General features: G+C 34.1%; 1 protein-coding gene and 1 long non-coding RNA gene across 4 annotated transcripts in view; one reads left to right on the forward strand and one right to left on the reverse strand.

Moving 5' to 3' along the window:
- Positions 1-17,167, forward strand: part of LOC105683061 — a 28,442-nt gene extending 11,275 nt beyond the window's left edge. Inside the window, exons 1-8 of one of the 2 annotated variants that reach the window (XM_012395362.3) lie at positions 6,167-6,385; positions 6,670-6,918; positions 6,997-7,158; positions 7,265-7,569; positions 7,683-7,962; positions 10,388-10,488; positions 10,705-13,199; positions 13,488-17,167. In XM_012395362.3, the coding sequence (XP_012250785.2) occupies positions 6,304-6,385; positions 6,670-6,918; positions 6,997-7,158; positions 7,265-7,569; positions 7,683-7,962; positions 10,388-10,488; positions 10,705-13,199; positions 13,488-14,232 (4,419 nt within the window). In that variant the 5' untranslated portion in view covers positions 6,167-6,303 and the 3' untranslated portion in view covers positions 14,233-17,167. Of the gene's footprint in view, positions 1-6,166; positions 6,386-6,669; positions 6,919-6,996; positions 7,159-7,264; positions 7,570-7,682; positions 7,963-10,387; positions 10,489-10,704; positions 13,200-13,487 lie in introns of those variants that run through there. The other variant, XM_012395364.3, reaches the window with a different exon arrangement.
- Positions 500-18,377, reverse strand: LOC110116820. Of its 2 annotated transcripts, XR_007276847.1 has the most exons (7): positions 17,950-18,377; positions 9,651-9,736; positions 7,655-7,746; positions 7,229-7,519; positions 5,412-7,155; positions 4,112-4,322; positions 502-4,036 (listed from the first exon to the last, which is right to left on the reverse strand). It is a non-coding gene; the product is annotated as an uncharacterized LOC110116820 (long non-coding RNA). The 2 variants fall into 2 exon arrangements; XR_007276848.1 differs by lacking the exon at positions 5,412-7,155 and having other exon boundaries at positions 500-4,036.
- Between the last annotated feature and the right edge of the window lie 24 nt (positions 18,378-18,401).

Genomic DNA, 18,401 nt, shown 5'->3' on the forward strand with positions numbered 1-18,401 from the left:
GTTGTTGTTGTTGTTGTTGTTATTGTCATTATTGCTATCATTTGTAATGAGCTTTCTTCGAACGTTTTCTTTTTCTCTCTTATTTTAACTCTGTAAACTTTGCTAGCGTTAAATTGATCGTAAAATGGTACATCATACCATTATAACGGAGTCTTCTTTTGCTATACACGCAATTTGAGCAAATTTTTCGAGAAAAGAAAAAGGAAATCCATAATTACGCTAATTTCTTTCGTACTAACTGTGGTATTGTTTTTTTTTTTTTTTTTTTTTTGGTTATAATAGTCATAATCATAATAATAATGATGGTTCGCATTTTTACGATCATTATTATTAGCAGTCGGACGAGCCCTCTTTTATCTTCTGAAATATATTAACAAACGTTTCTTGATAATAATAATAATTTATTCTCGTGTCGTATCAACAATATAAAATTCGTATGCATATATCATATTGAATTTGTGCACATAGTATGCGGTGTACAGAGTATAGTTATGATAAATGCAACGACGATTGTAGTGAAGACAAACTTTTACATCGCATAAGTAGGAAATAATTTGCCAGTAAAATTCAACGCGTTGCAAGTAGAGGTATATGTATGTACGCACGTATATGTATATTATACTGTATGTATTATAGAAACAGGATGCGATGTACTAGATATGTACAATACGTGGAAAAGAAGAAATATAGACTAGAAAAATCTAATAAAAAAAAAATCTACTTGTCGCATCTAATACTTCCCAGTTAACCATTTGATTGAACACAGGTGCGAATTCGTTCCAGCCTGCATTAGATAGAGTGGAAAAAAATGAATGGAAAAAGAAATGGTAAATTTGCTCGATTTGACATGATGAAGTCCGTCGAAGTTAAGCAGTGCGACTTTGCAACTGCATGTGGACGTGCACGGGGGACGCCTAGGGATGTGTTAAACTATAAAGGGTCAAATTTGTAATTCGATACGAAGATGAAGAACTTCAAGTTATACTATACCTGTAATGCTTTGAAGGCGTAAAATGAACGGCCGTTGCGTGTACTTTAAATCGTTCATTTCTTTGCCTTGTAGTTGAATTCGATAAAAATGCTGCATTATACTTATAAATTGAATAATGAAACTACCTAGACACTATAAGATAATTTTATGAATAGTAAAGATAAAAAAAAACAAACAAAAAACAAAAAACGGGTGCCTTATGTTATGGAAAGTGTATGTACATATATTTTTTTGGACTTGAAACGCACGTCCGACGCAGGTATATGTAGAGACGAGAAAGGAAAAAAAAGGTTGTCTTGTACCGGAAGTATGTGTTTGTAAAGCGATTATAATTTGATACTGAGAAAGTAAAAATAAAATAAAAGATTACGCCGTTGCCCACATATCGGTGGTTCAAAATTTTTAGAGACGCTATAACTTAGTTTGAATTTTCAAAGACCTATCTTAGATGTACGAATGTATTTAGTCGTAATTAAGAAAACGAATGTGTTTGTTTATGATCGATTAACGATGGTTGAGTTGAACAGCTTACTAAACGAAGTGTAATAGTCTAGATATATTGAACCATATTTAATGTCATGTATTATAGTTTAATATATCTATGATAGTAACGTTTTTTTTTTTTTTGTTTTTAATGTGATAGCGAACGTTAGATAAACTATTCAACGGTATTATACCAGCAGGTATAGAATCTAGAGTTCAGAACAAAAAATTACGTAACAACAAATGTTAGAACCTAACGCGCCGCCGCGTTAGAATCACCCGTATATACGGCGGGATGAAGAAAAAGATCTACGTTATAACATCAGTATATTATAATTATGGTGATATTTTTTTACAAACTTTGTGGTTCAAAAAATATGTGCAGATCAAAAAGCGGTGAATTTATTTGGAAATTAATCACGGATTGAAACGGTTCGAGGCGGTTTTCGAATATTTCAGTTCGCCACGTCGGACGACCATACTAAATTTCGAAATTTGAATAGCCCTGGCAACACGAAAAATCGAACAATCATCGCCAGATATTTTTAAAACACGTTGTATAAATCGGATTATATGTGTATAGGAGCTACGGATCGTCGTAGATATTATACATATATTTCGAAATCCGGGTAGCAATACCCAGAGGAAATTGAACTCGAGGGGTTGATTTTCGCGAGCGCAAGCGCGAATCCCTCCCAGTTTTGTAGCGGGTTCGATACTCGGCTTCGTTTTCCACATCTAGTACATGCCCGATACCTCCGCCGATGATCAGTGTGTGGATCAAGAATGAAATAGCAAGAGAGAAAGACAGAGAGAGAAAGCGAGAGAGCGAGAGAGAAAGATGGAAGAATATTATTAACCGGAGATTTGAATTCGGATTTATAACTGTATACCTATTCGTATTTTAACGCTATCCTATATAATTGTTGTAAACTATGTAATCTGAACATTATTATGCGTATGGAAATTTTTTTTTTTACCATTGTAAAAATGATCATTTTCGGGCCATTTCGCTGGCCTGTGTCTCTAATTAATTGAAATTTTTAGCTTATTTTAGGAAAAATATTGGGTAATAAATAACAAATATCTTATTACGATATATTTAAAAACTTGAATGTCCGATTATAAGAGTATATTTTGAGCTAGCTCTTTTATTTATTTTATAAAAAAGATATGTCTTCTGTACAGCTGTATCCGTCTGTACGTGTATGTTGTCGATGTGGGAATTGGTGTAGCCATTACGCAGTGATGTTTCCTATATTCTCTATGTAGTGATGTGTCTGTGTGTGTTGGTGGCGCTCGATGGATTATTTGTATGTGTCAGATGTATTGTTTAAAGATTTACTCGTGTGTAGATTATGTGGTGTTTCTTGAATCGTTTGGTTCTGCGCGCAGTATGATCATATGTTTAGTCATCATTGTTCAGTTTTTTCGACGGTTTTATTGCAATTCATATTTGGAGTAAATTAGGACCAGATCAACCTCCTCAGACAACACTCTTCCTAGTCCACCTTTGCTTCGCCACTATTTTCTTTATTTCTCTCTTTCTCCTTTCTCTGTCTCATATTTCCTATTGAAGTAGTTGTTAAACGGTGGTAAATTATATAAATCATACAACCACTTATTGTTAGTAGCCGCATATACCGCATGAAATACTAACATATACATATTGGGTATTCAGATATGTGTATTGTATGTGTTCATAATAAGTACATAAGTTCTCAAAGGAGCCAGATCTATACGAATAGCTTCGCAATTTCTCGATTTTTCTCAGTCTCATCCAGTAACCCCATTTGCCATTTTAATACGATAGTATTTAAATTTTATATGAGTAAATTGATTTTATTCCCTACATACTATACCTATGCAGTCGAGCATTTTATACACACATTGTACAAATATACATATATACAGTTTATGTATTGATCAAACCGGCATAAGAGAATATAATACCGGTTTTATAATGAGATGATAATCTCATCGTATACTTGATAGATACTTTCCAGAAAAGAGAAGGCAAAAGTGTGTATTTTTTGGAGCTGCAACTATTTCGTAACTTATTTTCTAAAGTTAATAATTGTATATTATTTATGATTGGTTAATCGGTCGTCGGTGATACCGGCTGTTTTTAGAGCAGAATTTATTTTTTCTTAGCGACTTTCGGCTGGATTAGAAAGAGGGTAACATTTGACAAATTTACATCTTGTAAATTGGTGTTACTATACATATACTCAAATTGTAATGAACGTCTGATAGAAGTTATAAAAAAAATTATACGTTCGTGTGTATGCATGTAAAAATTATATAATGCAAAAGAAATTCATGAGATTTAAAATACTGAATGAATGAAAGGTAATTTAAATATTTCAATCGATACGTAACAGAAAATTTTTGCGTTGACTGATATCCTGAATATTTTATACGCCAGATTTTGAGACAGTATTTTTGTGATTGCAAGGACGTAATAAATTGTTACACACTAACTGTATCTGCCAAAAAGTCTGTTGTCGAGGTGCTTTTTCTAACGAACTTCTCAGATATTTTTTATCCGGATCACACAATCTGAAAATTCAAAATGACACTTTAAGAGTAAATTATTTGTTACGGTTCACCAAAAATAAGTAAAATTATAAATACCAAATAATGAACATGATTAACGGATACCTCCACCATTCCTCAACTGAACGGTTTTACAAATATGAATTTGGTCCATCTTAGAGTCGCCAGTTCCACATGAGACCCCGTAATAGATTTAAGTGGATGTTGACAATTAGCACTATTAGAGTCTGCTTCATAATCAGGACCCAGAGAAACATGAACCCCGTTTTTATTACAACAACGCAGGTTCCTGAAATTAGCATAGTTTAAAGGATCGAAAAAAGAGGACCTTTACCAATGAGACGAGAATTATTCACAGCTCCAGTTCAATTTCTAGAAATAATGTACAAAGCCAACAAACCGTCTCTCGTGAGGTTAACTTTTCTACTACCTGGCTTGTAAAATTACATTACAGTAGTCTAATAATATGCATAAAACCCAGAAAGAAATTATTGCTGCATGTGTGCACGTTAATGACAATGACAACAATTAATTAAGTGAACTGAGAAAAGTACCTCTATCTTTGAAATGAGTAATTACACTCTTTGAAATGCAAATTACATTTAGATTCTTAAACGAATCTGTGCATATTACGATGCTTACGTCTATCAAATCTCATTAAAATAACAGTTCGATTATTCGTGATTAAAATATGAATAGTAATATTTTTAACAAGCCCTTAATACATGTAGAGATCTTGTCTTCTGTTATACAGCAATATGGTAGCAATATTATAGGCATTCAAGGCTTGCAATGTTTGGATTAAATCGACAGGCGCAAAAATGAAAGAATCATTGAATGTATCTCGAACTTTGTACTGTAAATATAACTTCATGATTCTCCGCTGACCAGAATCGTGGAGAAAAAATAGTCAAGTACCAATATATAGAAGGCCAACCATATAAGGTGGATTCTTTTAGAATTTATGTTGAATTCATCGACAAAGAATTTCCACACTCTTTAAAATATTGTTAAAACAGTTGACTAAGTGGATCTGAAGTACTGGAGGAATTTCCAAAGTTCAAATTTGTAATAACTCTGAAGCTGTATTTTCGACATTTCGTTGGCGGGCAACAGTCTTCATGTGCTATTTTAGTCAGCATATTCTTATTTTTTATAGATCAATGTTCCACGTTAAGAATTTATTAGCTTCATGTTTTGAAACTACTCTAGTAAAGATAAAATTAGTTTCAGATAACTAGAAATTCTTTATCTGTTTCTGTCGAAGCGGTAATTTGATAGCAAAATTTAATTGTTAATTGTCAACTTAATTAGATAAGAGTGAGTATAAAACTAAGTATCGGTTTGTAGATTCGTTATAGAATAATGGATGTTATACTTATTCATCCTTTGCTGTGCTAGGAGCCAATGCCAATTCTTTCTACTTTATTTTTCTCCAAGCCCCTTCGCTTCTCTCCTCTTCGACTTTCTTGGCACCCCTTATTCTCATTTCCCAGCTTGTTATTTTTGTACTATTCTAGTACTAGAATAGTTCCGGGCTGACAGACAACCCACCGGCTACAGCTTAACCGAAAATTCTAAGTAGATGAACGTTGAGCTCCGTGTGTGAAAGAAAGGAAGTGCTGTGTCGTATAGTTGATTCATCGATCATTGACATGTTTGAAAATTACCAATGCAACAATATAACAAAACGGTCATATATGTAAACGATATAAATAATTGTGAACTTCTTTGCTTTACTCTGCCAAAATACCGATACCAATTCACGAGATGAAAGAACTTTTTCAAACACATTATTAGGAGTATTGTGAAATACATATACAAATTGCCTAACACGATATTAGCCGATGATAATGATCTGCAAATAAATCTGTTTTTGTACAGTAAATACCGCCTAATGCAATCCGCTTTCGCTGTTTCTTGAAGTGCCAGTTTTTTTCTTTCATAAACGCAGGTGGCATTCATATAATTGACACTAATCATTTAAAAAAATGTAATAATACCGTAATATTAATGAGAGAATTTGTAGATTGAATGTTGGATATTTTAATTAATCATCGACCAGAAGTTGACTCCTCTTTGAATATTCGACAGACGGAAAACAAATACATTTAATTCAGAAAATGAGATCTTACAGAGTTTAGAGTGTGACAAAACATCCGAATAATGAAATTTGAGTAAACAGTAATTATCTATTTCAACAATATGTACTACGTTTGCGGAACTAATAAATTGTGAAAAGTTGAAACTGATTCGAACCAACATTAGAAATGCAGTGGCGTCGTCAACGAAGAATTTCCCATGTTATTGGCTCCTCCAATCATGCTTTACTAATAGCAAGGTACCAAGATGGTACGAGCAATCCACATGAGCATTATCTTATTGTCAATTATGATTTTTAAATGTCTGATATAACATCAAATTTGTCTGGGAATTCAAAATTGTTGAATTTGCTCACCTTCTATCTAAAAGATCTTCTTATTTTTTTGAGCTTGATTGTATTTGTGCATCATCATACTTATTTATTACGTGGCTGGATATATATTTGCCTTAAGCAATGAAGGCATTATTTCTTGAGATGTGCATTTTCAATCTCAATTATTCTATTAACCAAATATTACATATTTTGTTTTCAGCTCCACCGGGAGAAGAAGACGAAGAAGAAGAAGTGCGCAAAGGATACCAGTTAGAAAATGGAATCAGATCTGCAAGGGGTGATCGGAGTGTGCAGAGTGGTTATTCATCATATAAACGCACCCGACCATATAACAATGCAACAAATACTTATGGATATGGATATGGTTCTCTCTACAACGGCCAATCCAAATCCACTCAAGCTAAAAATGATGAGGACCCTACAAAACCAAAGATTGTTTTCAATGAAGGCAGGCTAATTTATATTTCATGCACATGGTTTAATGGAATTTAGAATCGAAACTAATCTCGGAATTGTAATCAAACAGAGGAATACATGAGAATAACGACACCCAGGCAGGATGTTCTTTTCAAAAAGGGCTACCTTTCTCGCAAGAAACCCTTGGCCAGTACTGCAAGCACTAGCGCAACTAGCGCGACTACTACTCCATCAACCAACGAAAGCCAGTCCGCTGCACATTCCACTGCTGGTAATGAATTCAAACGGGATGACTTAAATTTCTCACAGTTCACCCAAATACGACGTAGTTCAAAATTTACCTAAAATGTTGTCAGTATCCAGACAATTTTTCACAGATGGTAGCGAGACGGCGGAGGATCAGCAGTTATTGGATGGTGGCTACGGTGGTGAGTTTGCCATTGTCCCGGAGGGAGCAGCTCAATTTGCATATGGAGGTTTCTACGATCAAGTTACTGGATATTACTACGAGTATCCTGTCATGTTGGTCGGACCACCTGTTCCTGGACATTCTAGTCCTAACGTACTCGCAGCAATGCCATGCGGACCTGTTCCACTTCGACCAGTAGAATGGTTTAATCCCCAGTATGTGCCTGAAACATTACAAGATCAACACCAGCCCCTGCACTCCACGGACTCACAGGCAAATGTTTATTGCATTTTTATACCCTTCATCACTTCAGACTAAAACTCTGAATAATCGAGTGATAAAATACTTCTTTACTTACATAATCATGATTTGGTATGTGAGCACAGGCGGGAAGTTGCGGATCATCTGTTTCCATGGATGAACTCGGCGGTACGGGAGCAGCCGCGAATGCTGTTGAAGCAAGTGAAGTTGTCAACAGTAATGAGACGAAAGACGAAGAACTAACTACTAGGGACGCAGAAGGTCCTATTGATGAAGGGGTGGTAGCAGAATGCATACCAAGTTCTCAAATTATACCTCAAATAATACCCCACATGCATATGCCACCGCAGCACTATGTCTATCCTGGTCACTTCATGTTTGGACCACCGATGGTCAATATGAATGGTGAGTTTCTATCATTCTCTGTTAAAAATTATCGAGAATTTATGCATGGATAGCGAGGTGATGGAACACCATTTTGTAATTTCCAACTGATAAGTTGACCTTCTTAAACTTATGTGATGTATGATTAACGACGCTTTCGATGCTACTTAGGATAAGATCTAAAATCAATCAAGATGAGATATGAGACAGTAGTTACGAAATGAGTGACTAGAAACGAATTTGAACAAAGGGATACATGACGATAATGATAGTTTCTTATTGTTATTACACGGGAACAGGTGTACATTTTTTTATGCAACCTTTAGCATGTAATGCTTGTTGCTGTATGATTTATACGGTTTGAAACTTTGATGTGTAATATAATGATAATTAGAATTGTACGAGGTGAATATTGTTTTTAATATGAAATGAGAACAGTTTTGGTAAGATCGTCAGCCAAGGAAAAGGGCCTTATTCACACCTGCTGCTGCTTGCATCGGACTCATTGCTGTATTTTTATTGCTGCACCAGTACCTGATACAAGGTAAAATGTAAGATCTACTCACAAACAGATCACGTATCAGATGCTCAGACTCAAATTTTACATTTTTATTATTCATTGTAGATGGGTTTGATTTTATTCAGAGTCCTCTTGAGCTTCAACATCACTTTTTTCTGTCCTTTGTGTAGAAAAGTTTTCACTCTTATGCATTATACATATGATGAAAGGGGGGACCATTTTTTCGTTCGACTTCACGTAAATAAATTAAACGATTAAATCTGATTGCAAATCAACCAAATCAAAATGCTATTGCTACTAATTATAACACTGGGCTGCGTAACTGTTTGTACTGATCCAACTCTATAGAAGCAAATCATCCCAATCGTTACATCAGCATTGTTTCAAGATAGCTGTCGAGTAACAATGTGCTTTTTTTAATTACTCGCTTATTTTTAGGCACATGCCTCATTCTCTACAGCTTCACCTCTGTTCACTTACGAACGCTAAGCAAATTTTCAGATTATTAAAAAAAGCGAAAGTAACTCACACACTGTGGCTCATGTTTAAAATTTCTTTTTTTTCGGGTTTTCAAATTTTATCTAGTTGAGTTTGAAAATTAAATTTGCAATGCAGTAATCTATCATGTCAACAGATAATTTAGTACTGTAAAAATCTACTAATTACTACCTGGCTTATTTTACGTGTACATAAAAAAAATTCACCTATGCTTGCAAAGCGGTTTTAATTCTTGATACTCTCAGATGAAACTTATGTACTGTTTGAAGACGTGCCGCTGAACATTGAGTAATAACTACATACATATAACGATATCTCATCTGGTAATCTCTATGCTAAATATCATCGAACAATGATGTCGTTCTCATGGAAAATCATTTGTTAACGGTTGGTATGCCTCAGTTGAAATGTTCTTGGAATCATTACAACTAGATTCATTGAAAAACTGTTGAATATAAATCCCAGCAGCATGATATTCTGGTTGAGGAATTTTCAAAGTAATGTGGCATCAAAGCGAATGTTATTTGCAAGTGAACCAAGTTCAATCCCACACAAAAACATGCCATAAATGGATGACTGTTTTTGGAAATGCAAATTTTTCTGGTTTTCCCCTACGCATTGTTCATAACATTAGGGCTTTGGTATTATTTGGTAAAATTGCCAAATTGTAACTCAGTAAGATGATACTTACCTGTAAGAATTAGATTCTCAAGAAGTATTTCAGGAATTTCTTATTCAAAGTAAAGTATCGCCGCTTGTAGTTTTCAATCCAGAAGACTATAAACACAAATGATTGATTTTTTTTTTTTACACGACTTTGTGAAATGCGTTACATACAATAGATTTAAAAAGTAAACTTGGCAACCATTGCACATTTCTGTACTTTAAATAGAGTTGTTAAATATAGTGCCGCAGCAGTTGAAGCGAAAGCTTTGAGCTTAGAAATTGAATCTCACTTCAGTCGTATGTGTTAGTCTGTCGATATGTCATCTGGTTAGTTATCCTGAAAATTTGCAAGCAACATTTCATTTTAGTGAGTTTTTACCAATCGATATCAATTATCAAATTTCATTATTTATTCAAAAAAAAATAAAAAATCATCACCAAGTGCACGCAATGCTTAATTACATTGTCACACCTGTCGATGTTCCACATTTGATAACAAAATTTTTTACTCAAGTTTTGCACAAGTAATCTATTGATGTAATTTTTTAATCTTTGATTAAAACATCTATGATTTGAAAAGATCATTTTTCAAAAACATCTTAATACAGTTGCATCGTTGATACTATGAATAGCATAGAATTTCATCTTATGGAACAGATATAGGTAATGCCTCACGCCTGTCTTACCAATCAGTGAAACACTGTTACAAGATCCAACAAATTTGGAAGAGGCTCGTGTAATGAATAAATTTTTTCTCTGCAGGTGTTACGATACAGAACGGTGCCATTATACCGAGCGAAGCATTGTGGGTAAAACGAAGAAAGAAGAGGAAGAGAAGAAAGCAGAGACGGCCTCTTGCAGTTGTAAGATTCAAATTATTATTTTTCTTTCCCAATATAAATGATTGCCTTGCTATAACGTATTATTGATAAAATATTTCTTTGACCTAAACATGCCAGAATAAAATCATTTTTGTATTTGTTATGAGGTGAGTAAGCTCTGTTAGTGTATGCCAAGATCAAATGGTTAAAATCAATGAGGTGATATTGCGTTTAATTTACAATTATTTTGTAATGCAGGGTAATACAGAAGACGAGGAGGAGGAGTACAGCTCAGAGTGGGAATCGAGCTCTAATTGGTCACAACCCGCTTGGTCGACAAGTACAACTACCACAATCACTAATGATATCACAACCTCTCGACCGCTCAATCCTGAAGTTCAAGAGTTTCAGTTTAGAAGCACATTACCCATTTTAGCAGACACGACCGATGTAAGAACACCAGATGCAAAGGATACTGATACCCAATTAGCGTCACGTCTGACAGAAATAACTAAGGAGGAATGTGGAGAGACGGAGGTAGGAGTTGAACCTGGAGTCTTATCGATTAACAATACAGTTTCACTAAATCTTAATGACGAACACTTAAAAGACGAATCAACTGAAAATACGTTGGAAAATGAAAGGTTAAAAGAAAAGAATGGCAGTGATGTTAAAGATGAGACGATATCGCATGTTATTGACACCGAGAAAAATGTGCTGAACTATAAAGCGCAAGTACAGAGCAATGGCAATGGAGAAATAATTAATGACAATTCTGATAACTGTGCAAAAGACGCATCGAATATTAGTGTGAATGCTTCAGCAACCAAGCCACTTGCTAATGGTAATTCTATTGATGAGGACAGCAACAATTTAGTCGTATCTATTGACAGCAAAGGTATAGTTGGTGGTCCAAACAAAATAAAATCTCAAACAAGCTTATTGGAAGACTCCGTTAACAACAGTAATGAATCAAAAGAAGATATTCACGATGATTCAAATACTTTCCAAGCAAAACCTGAAAAAACAGGAGAAGTGAATAATGGCAATTCAAAATCTGCAGCATTGAAGGTCGAGAAATGTAATGCAAGTCCACTTTCTAACAGCAAAAAACCTCAAAATGAGACGCCTACCAAAAAGAATGGTAATAAGAGTGTGAAAAAAGGGAAAGGAAAATCAATGGACATACAAAAATCAGTTCGCAATAAAGGCGACTCTAAAAATCCACAGCGCAATGAAACGACATCTAATACTGTTTCTAGTGAGTCTTTGGCAAAGAGAGGCAGATCAGCCTCTCCTCGTGCCAGACAACCTTTGAATTCGGAAAGTTCGAGATCAGAATCACCTCTAACCAAGCCAAGTTCAAGACCAACAAGTCCTGAAATTAACCAAATGACAACTCCGATAAATGCTGAAACTCATAGACTGCCAGAAAGCTACGAATCTTTAGTCACGAGGTCAACTCCTCGCTCAGTTACCCCTCCTCTCACTGCCGGTATTCCGGTCGCACCACCTAGAAGAAAGTACAGTGCCAAAGGAATAAAATTCATACGAGAGCCTACACCTGGTCCAGATCTAGACACGGATATCAAGTCTGATAATGAAGAGGCAATCAAAATTGATAATAGCTTGAGAACGTACGCTAGTAATTCGGAAAGTTGCGCGTCAATTGATCATGAGACAACCATGTTTTCATTACCAGAAAATACTGTACCTCAGAATTCTGACGCAGAAAAAAATATCGAAGTGGCTGCAGAGGATTCGGTGTTCAAAGATCTTGAGCCATCTTTAGATGTTTCTCTTCAGTCCGAAACGATCAGTAATGAAAGTTCTCAGAGAATCGACTGCCAATTAGATTTAACAGAAAACGAGGTAACGAGTATTAGTGTGGATTATGTAACGGTCAACAATTCGAATACGGTAGAAGCTGTACCGACTACTTCTGTTGGAGAAAATACATGTCAAGTGAATTCGATCTGCCTTGACTCAAATAAAAAGATTGGAGTTGATAATTTGGAAGCTCATACGATATCGAAGCTATCTGACCATCCTATAACCGATGCAGTAACTGCTTGGCTCGAAAGAACAAAGTCACCAGAAGAAATGTTTAAAGTACCGATGCGAACATCTGAATCTGACGACTCTGATTTATCAGAAACAGAAATATTTGATGACGACCCAGATGAACAGCCGTCAAAAAACTTGCAAGGCAACCCCATGCCTGCACTATCTGTTAGTAACGGATCGATCGACAAAGGTCAAAGAACGCGATCGAACGTTGTTACTAGTGGTAATATTACAAAGACTGACACTTTTGTTACTTCGAAAAATATTGTAAGCAGAAGAGAAAAAGACATTAATAATCTAAAAGTAATACTTTCTCCAACTAATAATAATATTAATAATAATAATAATGGAAGTTATACGGAAGCGGTTTCAAGGAGTGTCAGGGTTTGTGAATTTACCACACAGGGTAGCGCTGCTGGCATGAGGGTTGCCGAAAACTCTCGGGTGAATTTGAACAAAGTAAATATGGAGAATAATCGATTTGAAGAATGTTCAAATAAGAAAAACTATATTGAAAATATCGAAATGAAAATTCAGAATAACAAGAACAGTAACAAAGAGCTTCCAGAGAATGGAATCGAGGCTCTAGAAAATGTGAAGACTTACGAGAGAGGAGAAATCATTGTTACACTCGACGGAAAACTATTGACAGGAACCATATTCGAACCAACCTGTTCGGCAATAAGGTTCGTAACTCATGTCAATATTATGCATGTTAAAAACTTCAAACATCAAAGATGACTATTCGTTTTTAAACACAATTCACAGTAGTGGTGAAAGTAGCAGACCAATTTCTTTTAAATGTGGTCCCATTCACACTTGTAGGCACAAAATTAAATGTCATGCATGCTAGCTATACAAACTTTCCAACGTACAACCAGCATGCCTCAATCGAGACCCACATCCTCCGTTAGTGAAATATCCAAATTTATTCAATACTGTCGATGTTGATAGTCCCGATTATTTTATTCCAGTCATACACAGGTTCCAGAAACTGTCGCAGAAGTTTGCGTGGCAAAAAGTAATCGAATAAATCGTACAAGATCTCTAGAATTAAACGAATCGTTTGTTACAAGTCTTAACAATGAGCACGAAATGAGTCCAGAAGAAACACTTTCTCTTGGGAGCATCGAAGAGCCAGATGTGTTAGAATGTTGGGAAACTGAGATGGTTGAGCCAGTTTTATTATCAAAGAATAGCAGGCAGATGATGAAACTTCAGGTCGATGGTCAAGTGCATGATGGAGAGGCTATGGAGGAAGAAAATTATGACAATCATAAGGACCCAACTGTAAAGGAATATGTGAAGAAGTACTACAGACTCGCCAGGGAGTATACGTTAAGTGTAGAAGATGAGTTAAGTGAGAGGGCGTTGAAACAGACGAATAGTAATAATATTAGCTCAAATTCAAATTCAAACTCGCCCAAGAGAGCAACACCAAACACCCCAGAACGTATGATCGAATGTTTATGTAGCGAAGAAATACCAATAATTGTGCCACTGCCGAAATCTACGTCAACTGAAGAAAATAATGTTGTGAATGCCGACGGAAAGCAAATTGAAGCTGTTGACGAAGCCTTTGAAGTATACGAGAGCTGTTATACAGTAAAGACAAGATTACCTACCGTAACTCATCTAAACATTGAGGGATCGAAAATACCGTTTCAAAATCAAGAGGGACCCGTACCATGTAAGGCGGTATGTTGCAGTATACAGTAAGAAAAAAAAAACTATTGTTATGCCCATTCGAATCTTGGATTGGAGAGAGAGTTACGTTTGTAAGTTTCGAAGAGGGCTCGTCTACCGATAAGTCTTCTGAATATCGAAATGCTTTTGTTGGACTCAGAATGAATAAGCGAAAGACAAGAAATCTATATATAAGATGAAAGGAAACTAAATCTAAACAATGATGAGAAAAAAGATAAGTTACATAAATGGTAAAATAGTTCCACGCAGCTTCCCATTCTTGTAAATAGATTCATTTTCACCCAGACACTTCATTCACACGAATTATTGAATAAAACGATTAGCCAAAAAAAAAGATAACATAAAAAGCATGAAAGAATCATGATACTTAAAGAAAAATTGTCTACACCTCGTAACAATGAAAATAATATCTATTTAATATTGTGTATTGATCATATTGAATTATTGAATATAGAAACACATTGTTGGCTACACGTTTGCTGTTATATTGGTAGGTTAGCTGTTGTTATAAGCCATACCCGTAACGAATATATTATTAAAATGTGATCATTAGTCATATTTCTTCAATAAACGACGAAAGGTATAAGGCAAAGAGAATGATGTTGCGTAATTAAATAATATTTATTTTTGAGTCTTTCATAGTTTAGAAAATAATATCTCGAGATGTTTAATGTAAAAAAACGATCGAACAATAGATCAAGAAAGAAATTGAGGATCTTTGTCGTCACTCTGTACATATCAAGAAATGTTAATCAACTGCAACTTAATAATTATTTCGTCGTTGTATCGCATCAACCATCATTAACATCTAACAAAACTGTTGAATGAAAGATAAAATATCGAAACATAATTTAACATAATTCGAGATTATCTTTAACTAACAAATGCTATATACCTATATACGGACACATGTATGAAATCAGACTCTTTGACCTATACCCTTGATCGCATGAAAAAGAGTGAAACTGAAGAACTAATAGTTGGGTCTTGTAACCTAACTTAAATTGGTTTTCGTTAATGAATTTTTGCTGATGTCATTGGATGCTGTTGTATAATAAATAATAAGCAAGATGATTACGAATCGTTACATGTTGGTAATAAGGTATATTTTTTATGATCTTCAAGTCCTTGTAATGTGATTAATAATTGATATATTTGTAATGTAACGGTGAAAAAGAAAACCAAAAATGTCTACAAAATTTTAAGACCGCAATAAGGTTTTTTTAATTTATAAGGTTTCAATTTTGCTCAAGAGAAATCATAGCGTTGAAGAACAATGAGATCGATAACAATAACTCTATAACTTATTTCTAACGGCAATAGGAAGATTTCACTATTGTTGAGACATTGATGGAAAAAAAAAAGAAAAACGAGATACAAAAAAAATTTGTAAAATTTTTACCAACCATGATATTTAATTCATACGTATTATCTAGTAATCCGTTACTAAAACCAGCTACGTAGATTGATAAAATATTAATTCTAAATGAAACGAAAGTACAGGATTTTTTACACTAACAAAACAAGGAAAAAAACAAACATGAAGAATATAACAAATAACTATTGAACAGAAAAAAGGGGAGAGGGGAAATGCCAAAGAGAGTTATTTGAAACAATAATGTTACTACTCGTACATTGGCGCGATAGCCATTACAAATATAATAATAATGATAATAAAATTAATAATAAAATAGGCTGTAACCATGAAATATCTTCATGATAGCATCAAACAATGGCCAGTGGACAACAATGAGATACTGCGATAATTTATTCAATTCCTATAATGATACCTAGTCACGATTCAGTAAAAAAAAAATTTATTGTAATTCCATCTAAAATGTGACCCGTCACATACTCATAGTTTCTGGCATGTAGCTAATAGATGAATGTAGTATATGAATTGTTCGCTGGCAATATTAGAAAAAAGACATTGAAAGAAGGAGAAAACAAGGAAAATTTTAGCATAATTTGGCTTCCTAGAAATTACCACAAAAAATCATCACGATCGTACGAAGTGAGAACAAGGAAATTTATATTTTCCAAAATGTGGTGCCTGTTGTAAGCCATGCTTTAGTTAGTTTTCATTAACTAGCGTATCTATTGAATTGATCTAGCGCATCTATTGAATTAAATATTGAATGAAATAATTATGTAAACTTGGTAACGTACGTACATGTACAAGTTTAAGCTTTGAAATCATCGTATGAATTTTACAAATGAAAAATTGTAAATAAAGACAAAATTTGCGCATGGTAATAAAAAAAAATACATTCATAAAGCAGAACAGAAAGAAAACAAATAATTAAAAATACATACGTACATACATGTTTATTTGAAGTCGATTAATTACATTATATGCCATTTCGAGTTGAAGTATGAATATATATTGAGAGGAATGTGGAAAAATAGCTTAGTTGATAGTTAGTTTTTGCTGAATCGCGGTAAACGAAATAATTTCTACAATACCAGTGAGTAGAATACTATTTGCATATACCATTGTAGAATAATGTACGAATCATCATTGGTTGTTCGGTCTTTGAGTAGAGAAATCCATGAACGCAGAAATAATTTCATCGATATAACAATTAATGAAAAAAAAAAAAAAAATACACTGTAACCATACAATGTGCGCGTTGCAGCAAGTGTGTGCCTTATACTGTGGCGGCCATTTTTCTAACAATTTAAGAGGAAATCCTTAAATAAGCGACGACTAACAAAAGAAAATCAAATGAAAAGAAGGAAGAATAAAAAATACTTAAATAAACAATAAACATGTTTCCATTTGCTATACAAATATGATAATATGAAATACAGACGATATTGTGTTTGCCACTGAAAAAAATGTTTTTCAACTCAGAAGTTACAAAAAAAAAACGATAAAAAATCATCTCATTTCATTGAGTACTAACATGTTCACCACATATTATAACACGATCCATTATTCAGATATATCTTATTGTTAGTTGTATATTATATAAAGAATTAAAAAAAAACACGTAAGAAATAACATTATTTTAATTTTGTTGTGTTTTTTGCTTAAAAAATATAAATAAAAACAGTTTAATTAAAATTAAATTACGTATTAGAATTTATTTCAATTATCCTTTTCAATTAGAGTTTGTTACAGAAAAAAACCCATGTACAAAAATATGCAATGTGCATCGGATTATTCATTCGATCATTGTAAGATATTTATAAAACTCAGCTAGAATAGAATGATTTCTTTCCTTGTTGATTTTATGAATTGACATAGGATTGACATAAGTAAAAGAGCAATAAATATAATGAACCGTTAAAACCAAGATTACTTGCACAGGTTGAGCTTACGCATTATCAACGAGCTATATCTATAATACAACCTACATTGGCTTAATGATCAAATCACAACTTAAGAAGAATTATCCAATTTGAAAAAGTCTGACAGTTTCTTTGATCACTCTGAAGTTCAAATGAATGGAACTGAATAGAGATATGCCACAAGTAGAACATGTGAAGATAGTACAACGTACTAATTGCAGTAGACCTCAAATGCATGAGATAAATACAAGGAAGATTATTATGCCACCTTGTTACAGTGGAAAATTTATTTTAAAGTTTTGGAGCAGCTGGAACTCAGCAATGTAGGCGAATGGATATCTGAAAAGTTTGAATCCTTTCCCTGTCACTGCATGAGTTTACCATATGAATTACAATTGGAATATCGAAAAAAAATTACAACTATTTACTTACGAAGAATAACCATTTGTTGAGTGTACTCCACGTAATTTTTTACAGTCGAAATTCACCTCATTATGGTTCAAGATCGTTCAATTTGCCTTTTCAACAAACACAAAGCAGAATCTCCACGTTTATTCGAAAAGACCTATGCTTGTTAGAGGTTTAAAAACGCTAGAAGAAAGGTAACTAGTTACTATTTCAACGCACACGTGCATGCAAATGTAACCATGAGTACAAAATAATTTCTCTAGGTTGTGTCAGTTAGAGATGTTCGAATAAGCGATTAGAGCAATAGTATTGTGAACAATTTTCGTTCAATTTTTTAAATTACTAACGATCGTTTTATTGATAAATCAGAATTTAGATTGTTGATAATAATTTGTTCAGGAGATATTGGCAAAACTGTTGAAGTGAGCCAGCCTAGCAACGAGCAGACAGCACATAATGCGTCACTTCCTCGTCTT

Source organism: Athalia rosae, chromosome 2 (genome assembly GCF_917208135.1).
Source record: "Athalia rosae chromosome 2, iyAthRosa1.1, whole genome shotgun sequence".
Lineage (NCBI taxonomy): Eukaryota > Metazoa > Arthropoda > Insecta > Hymenoptera > Athaliidae > Athalia > Athalia rosae.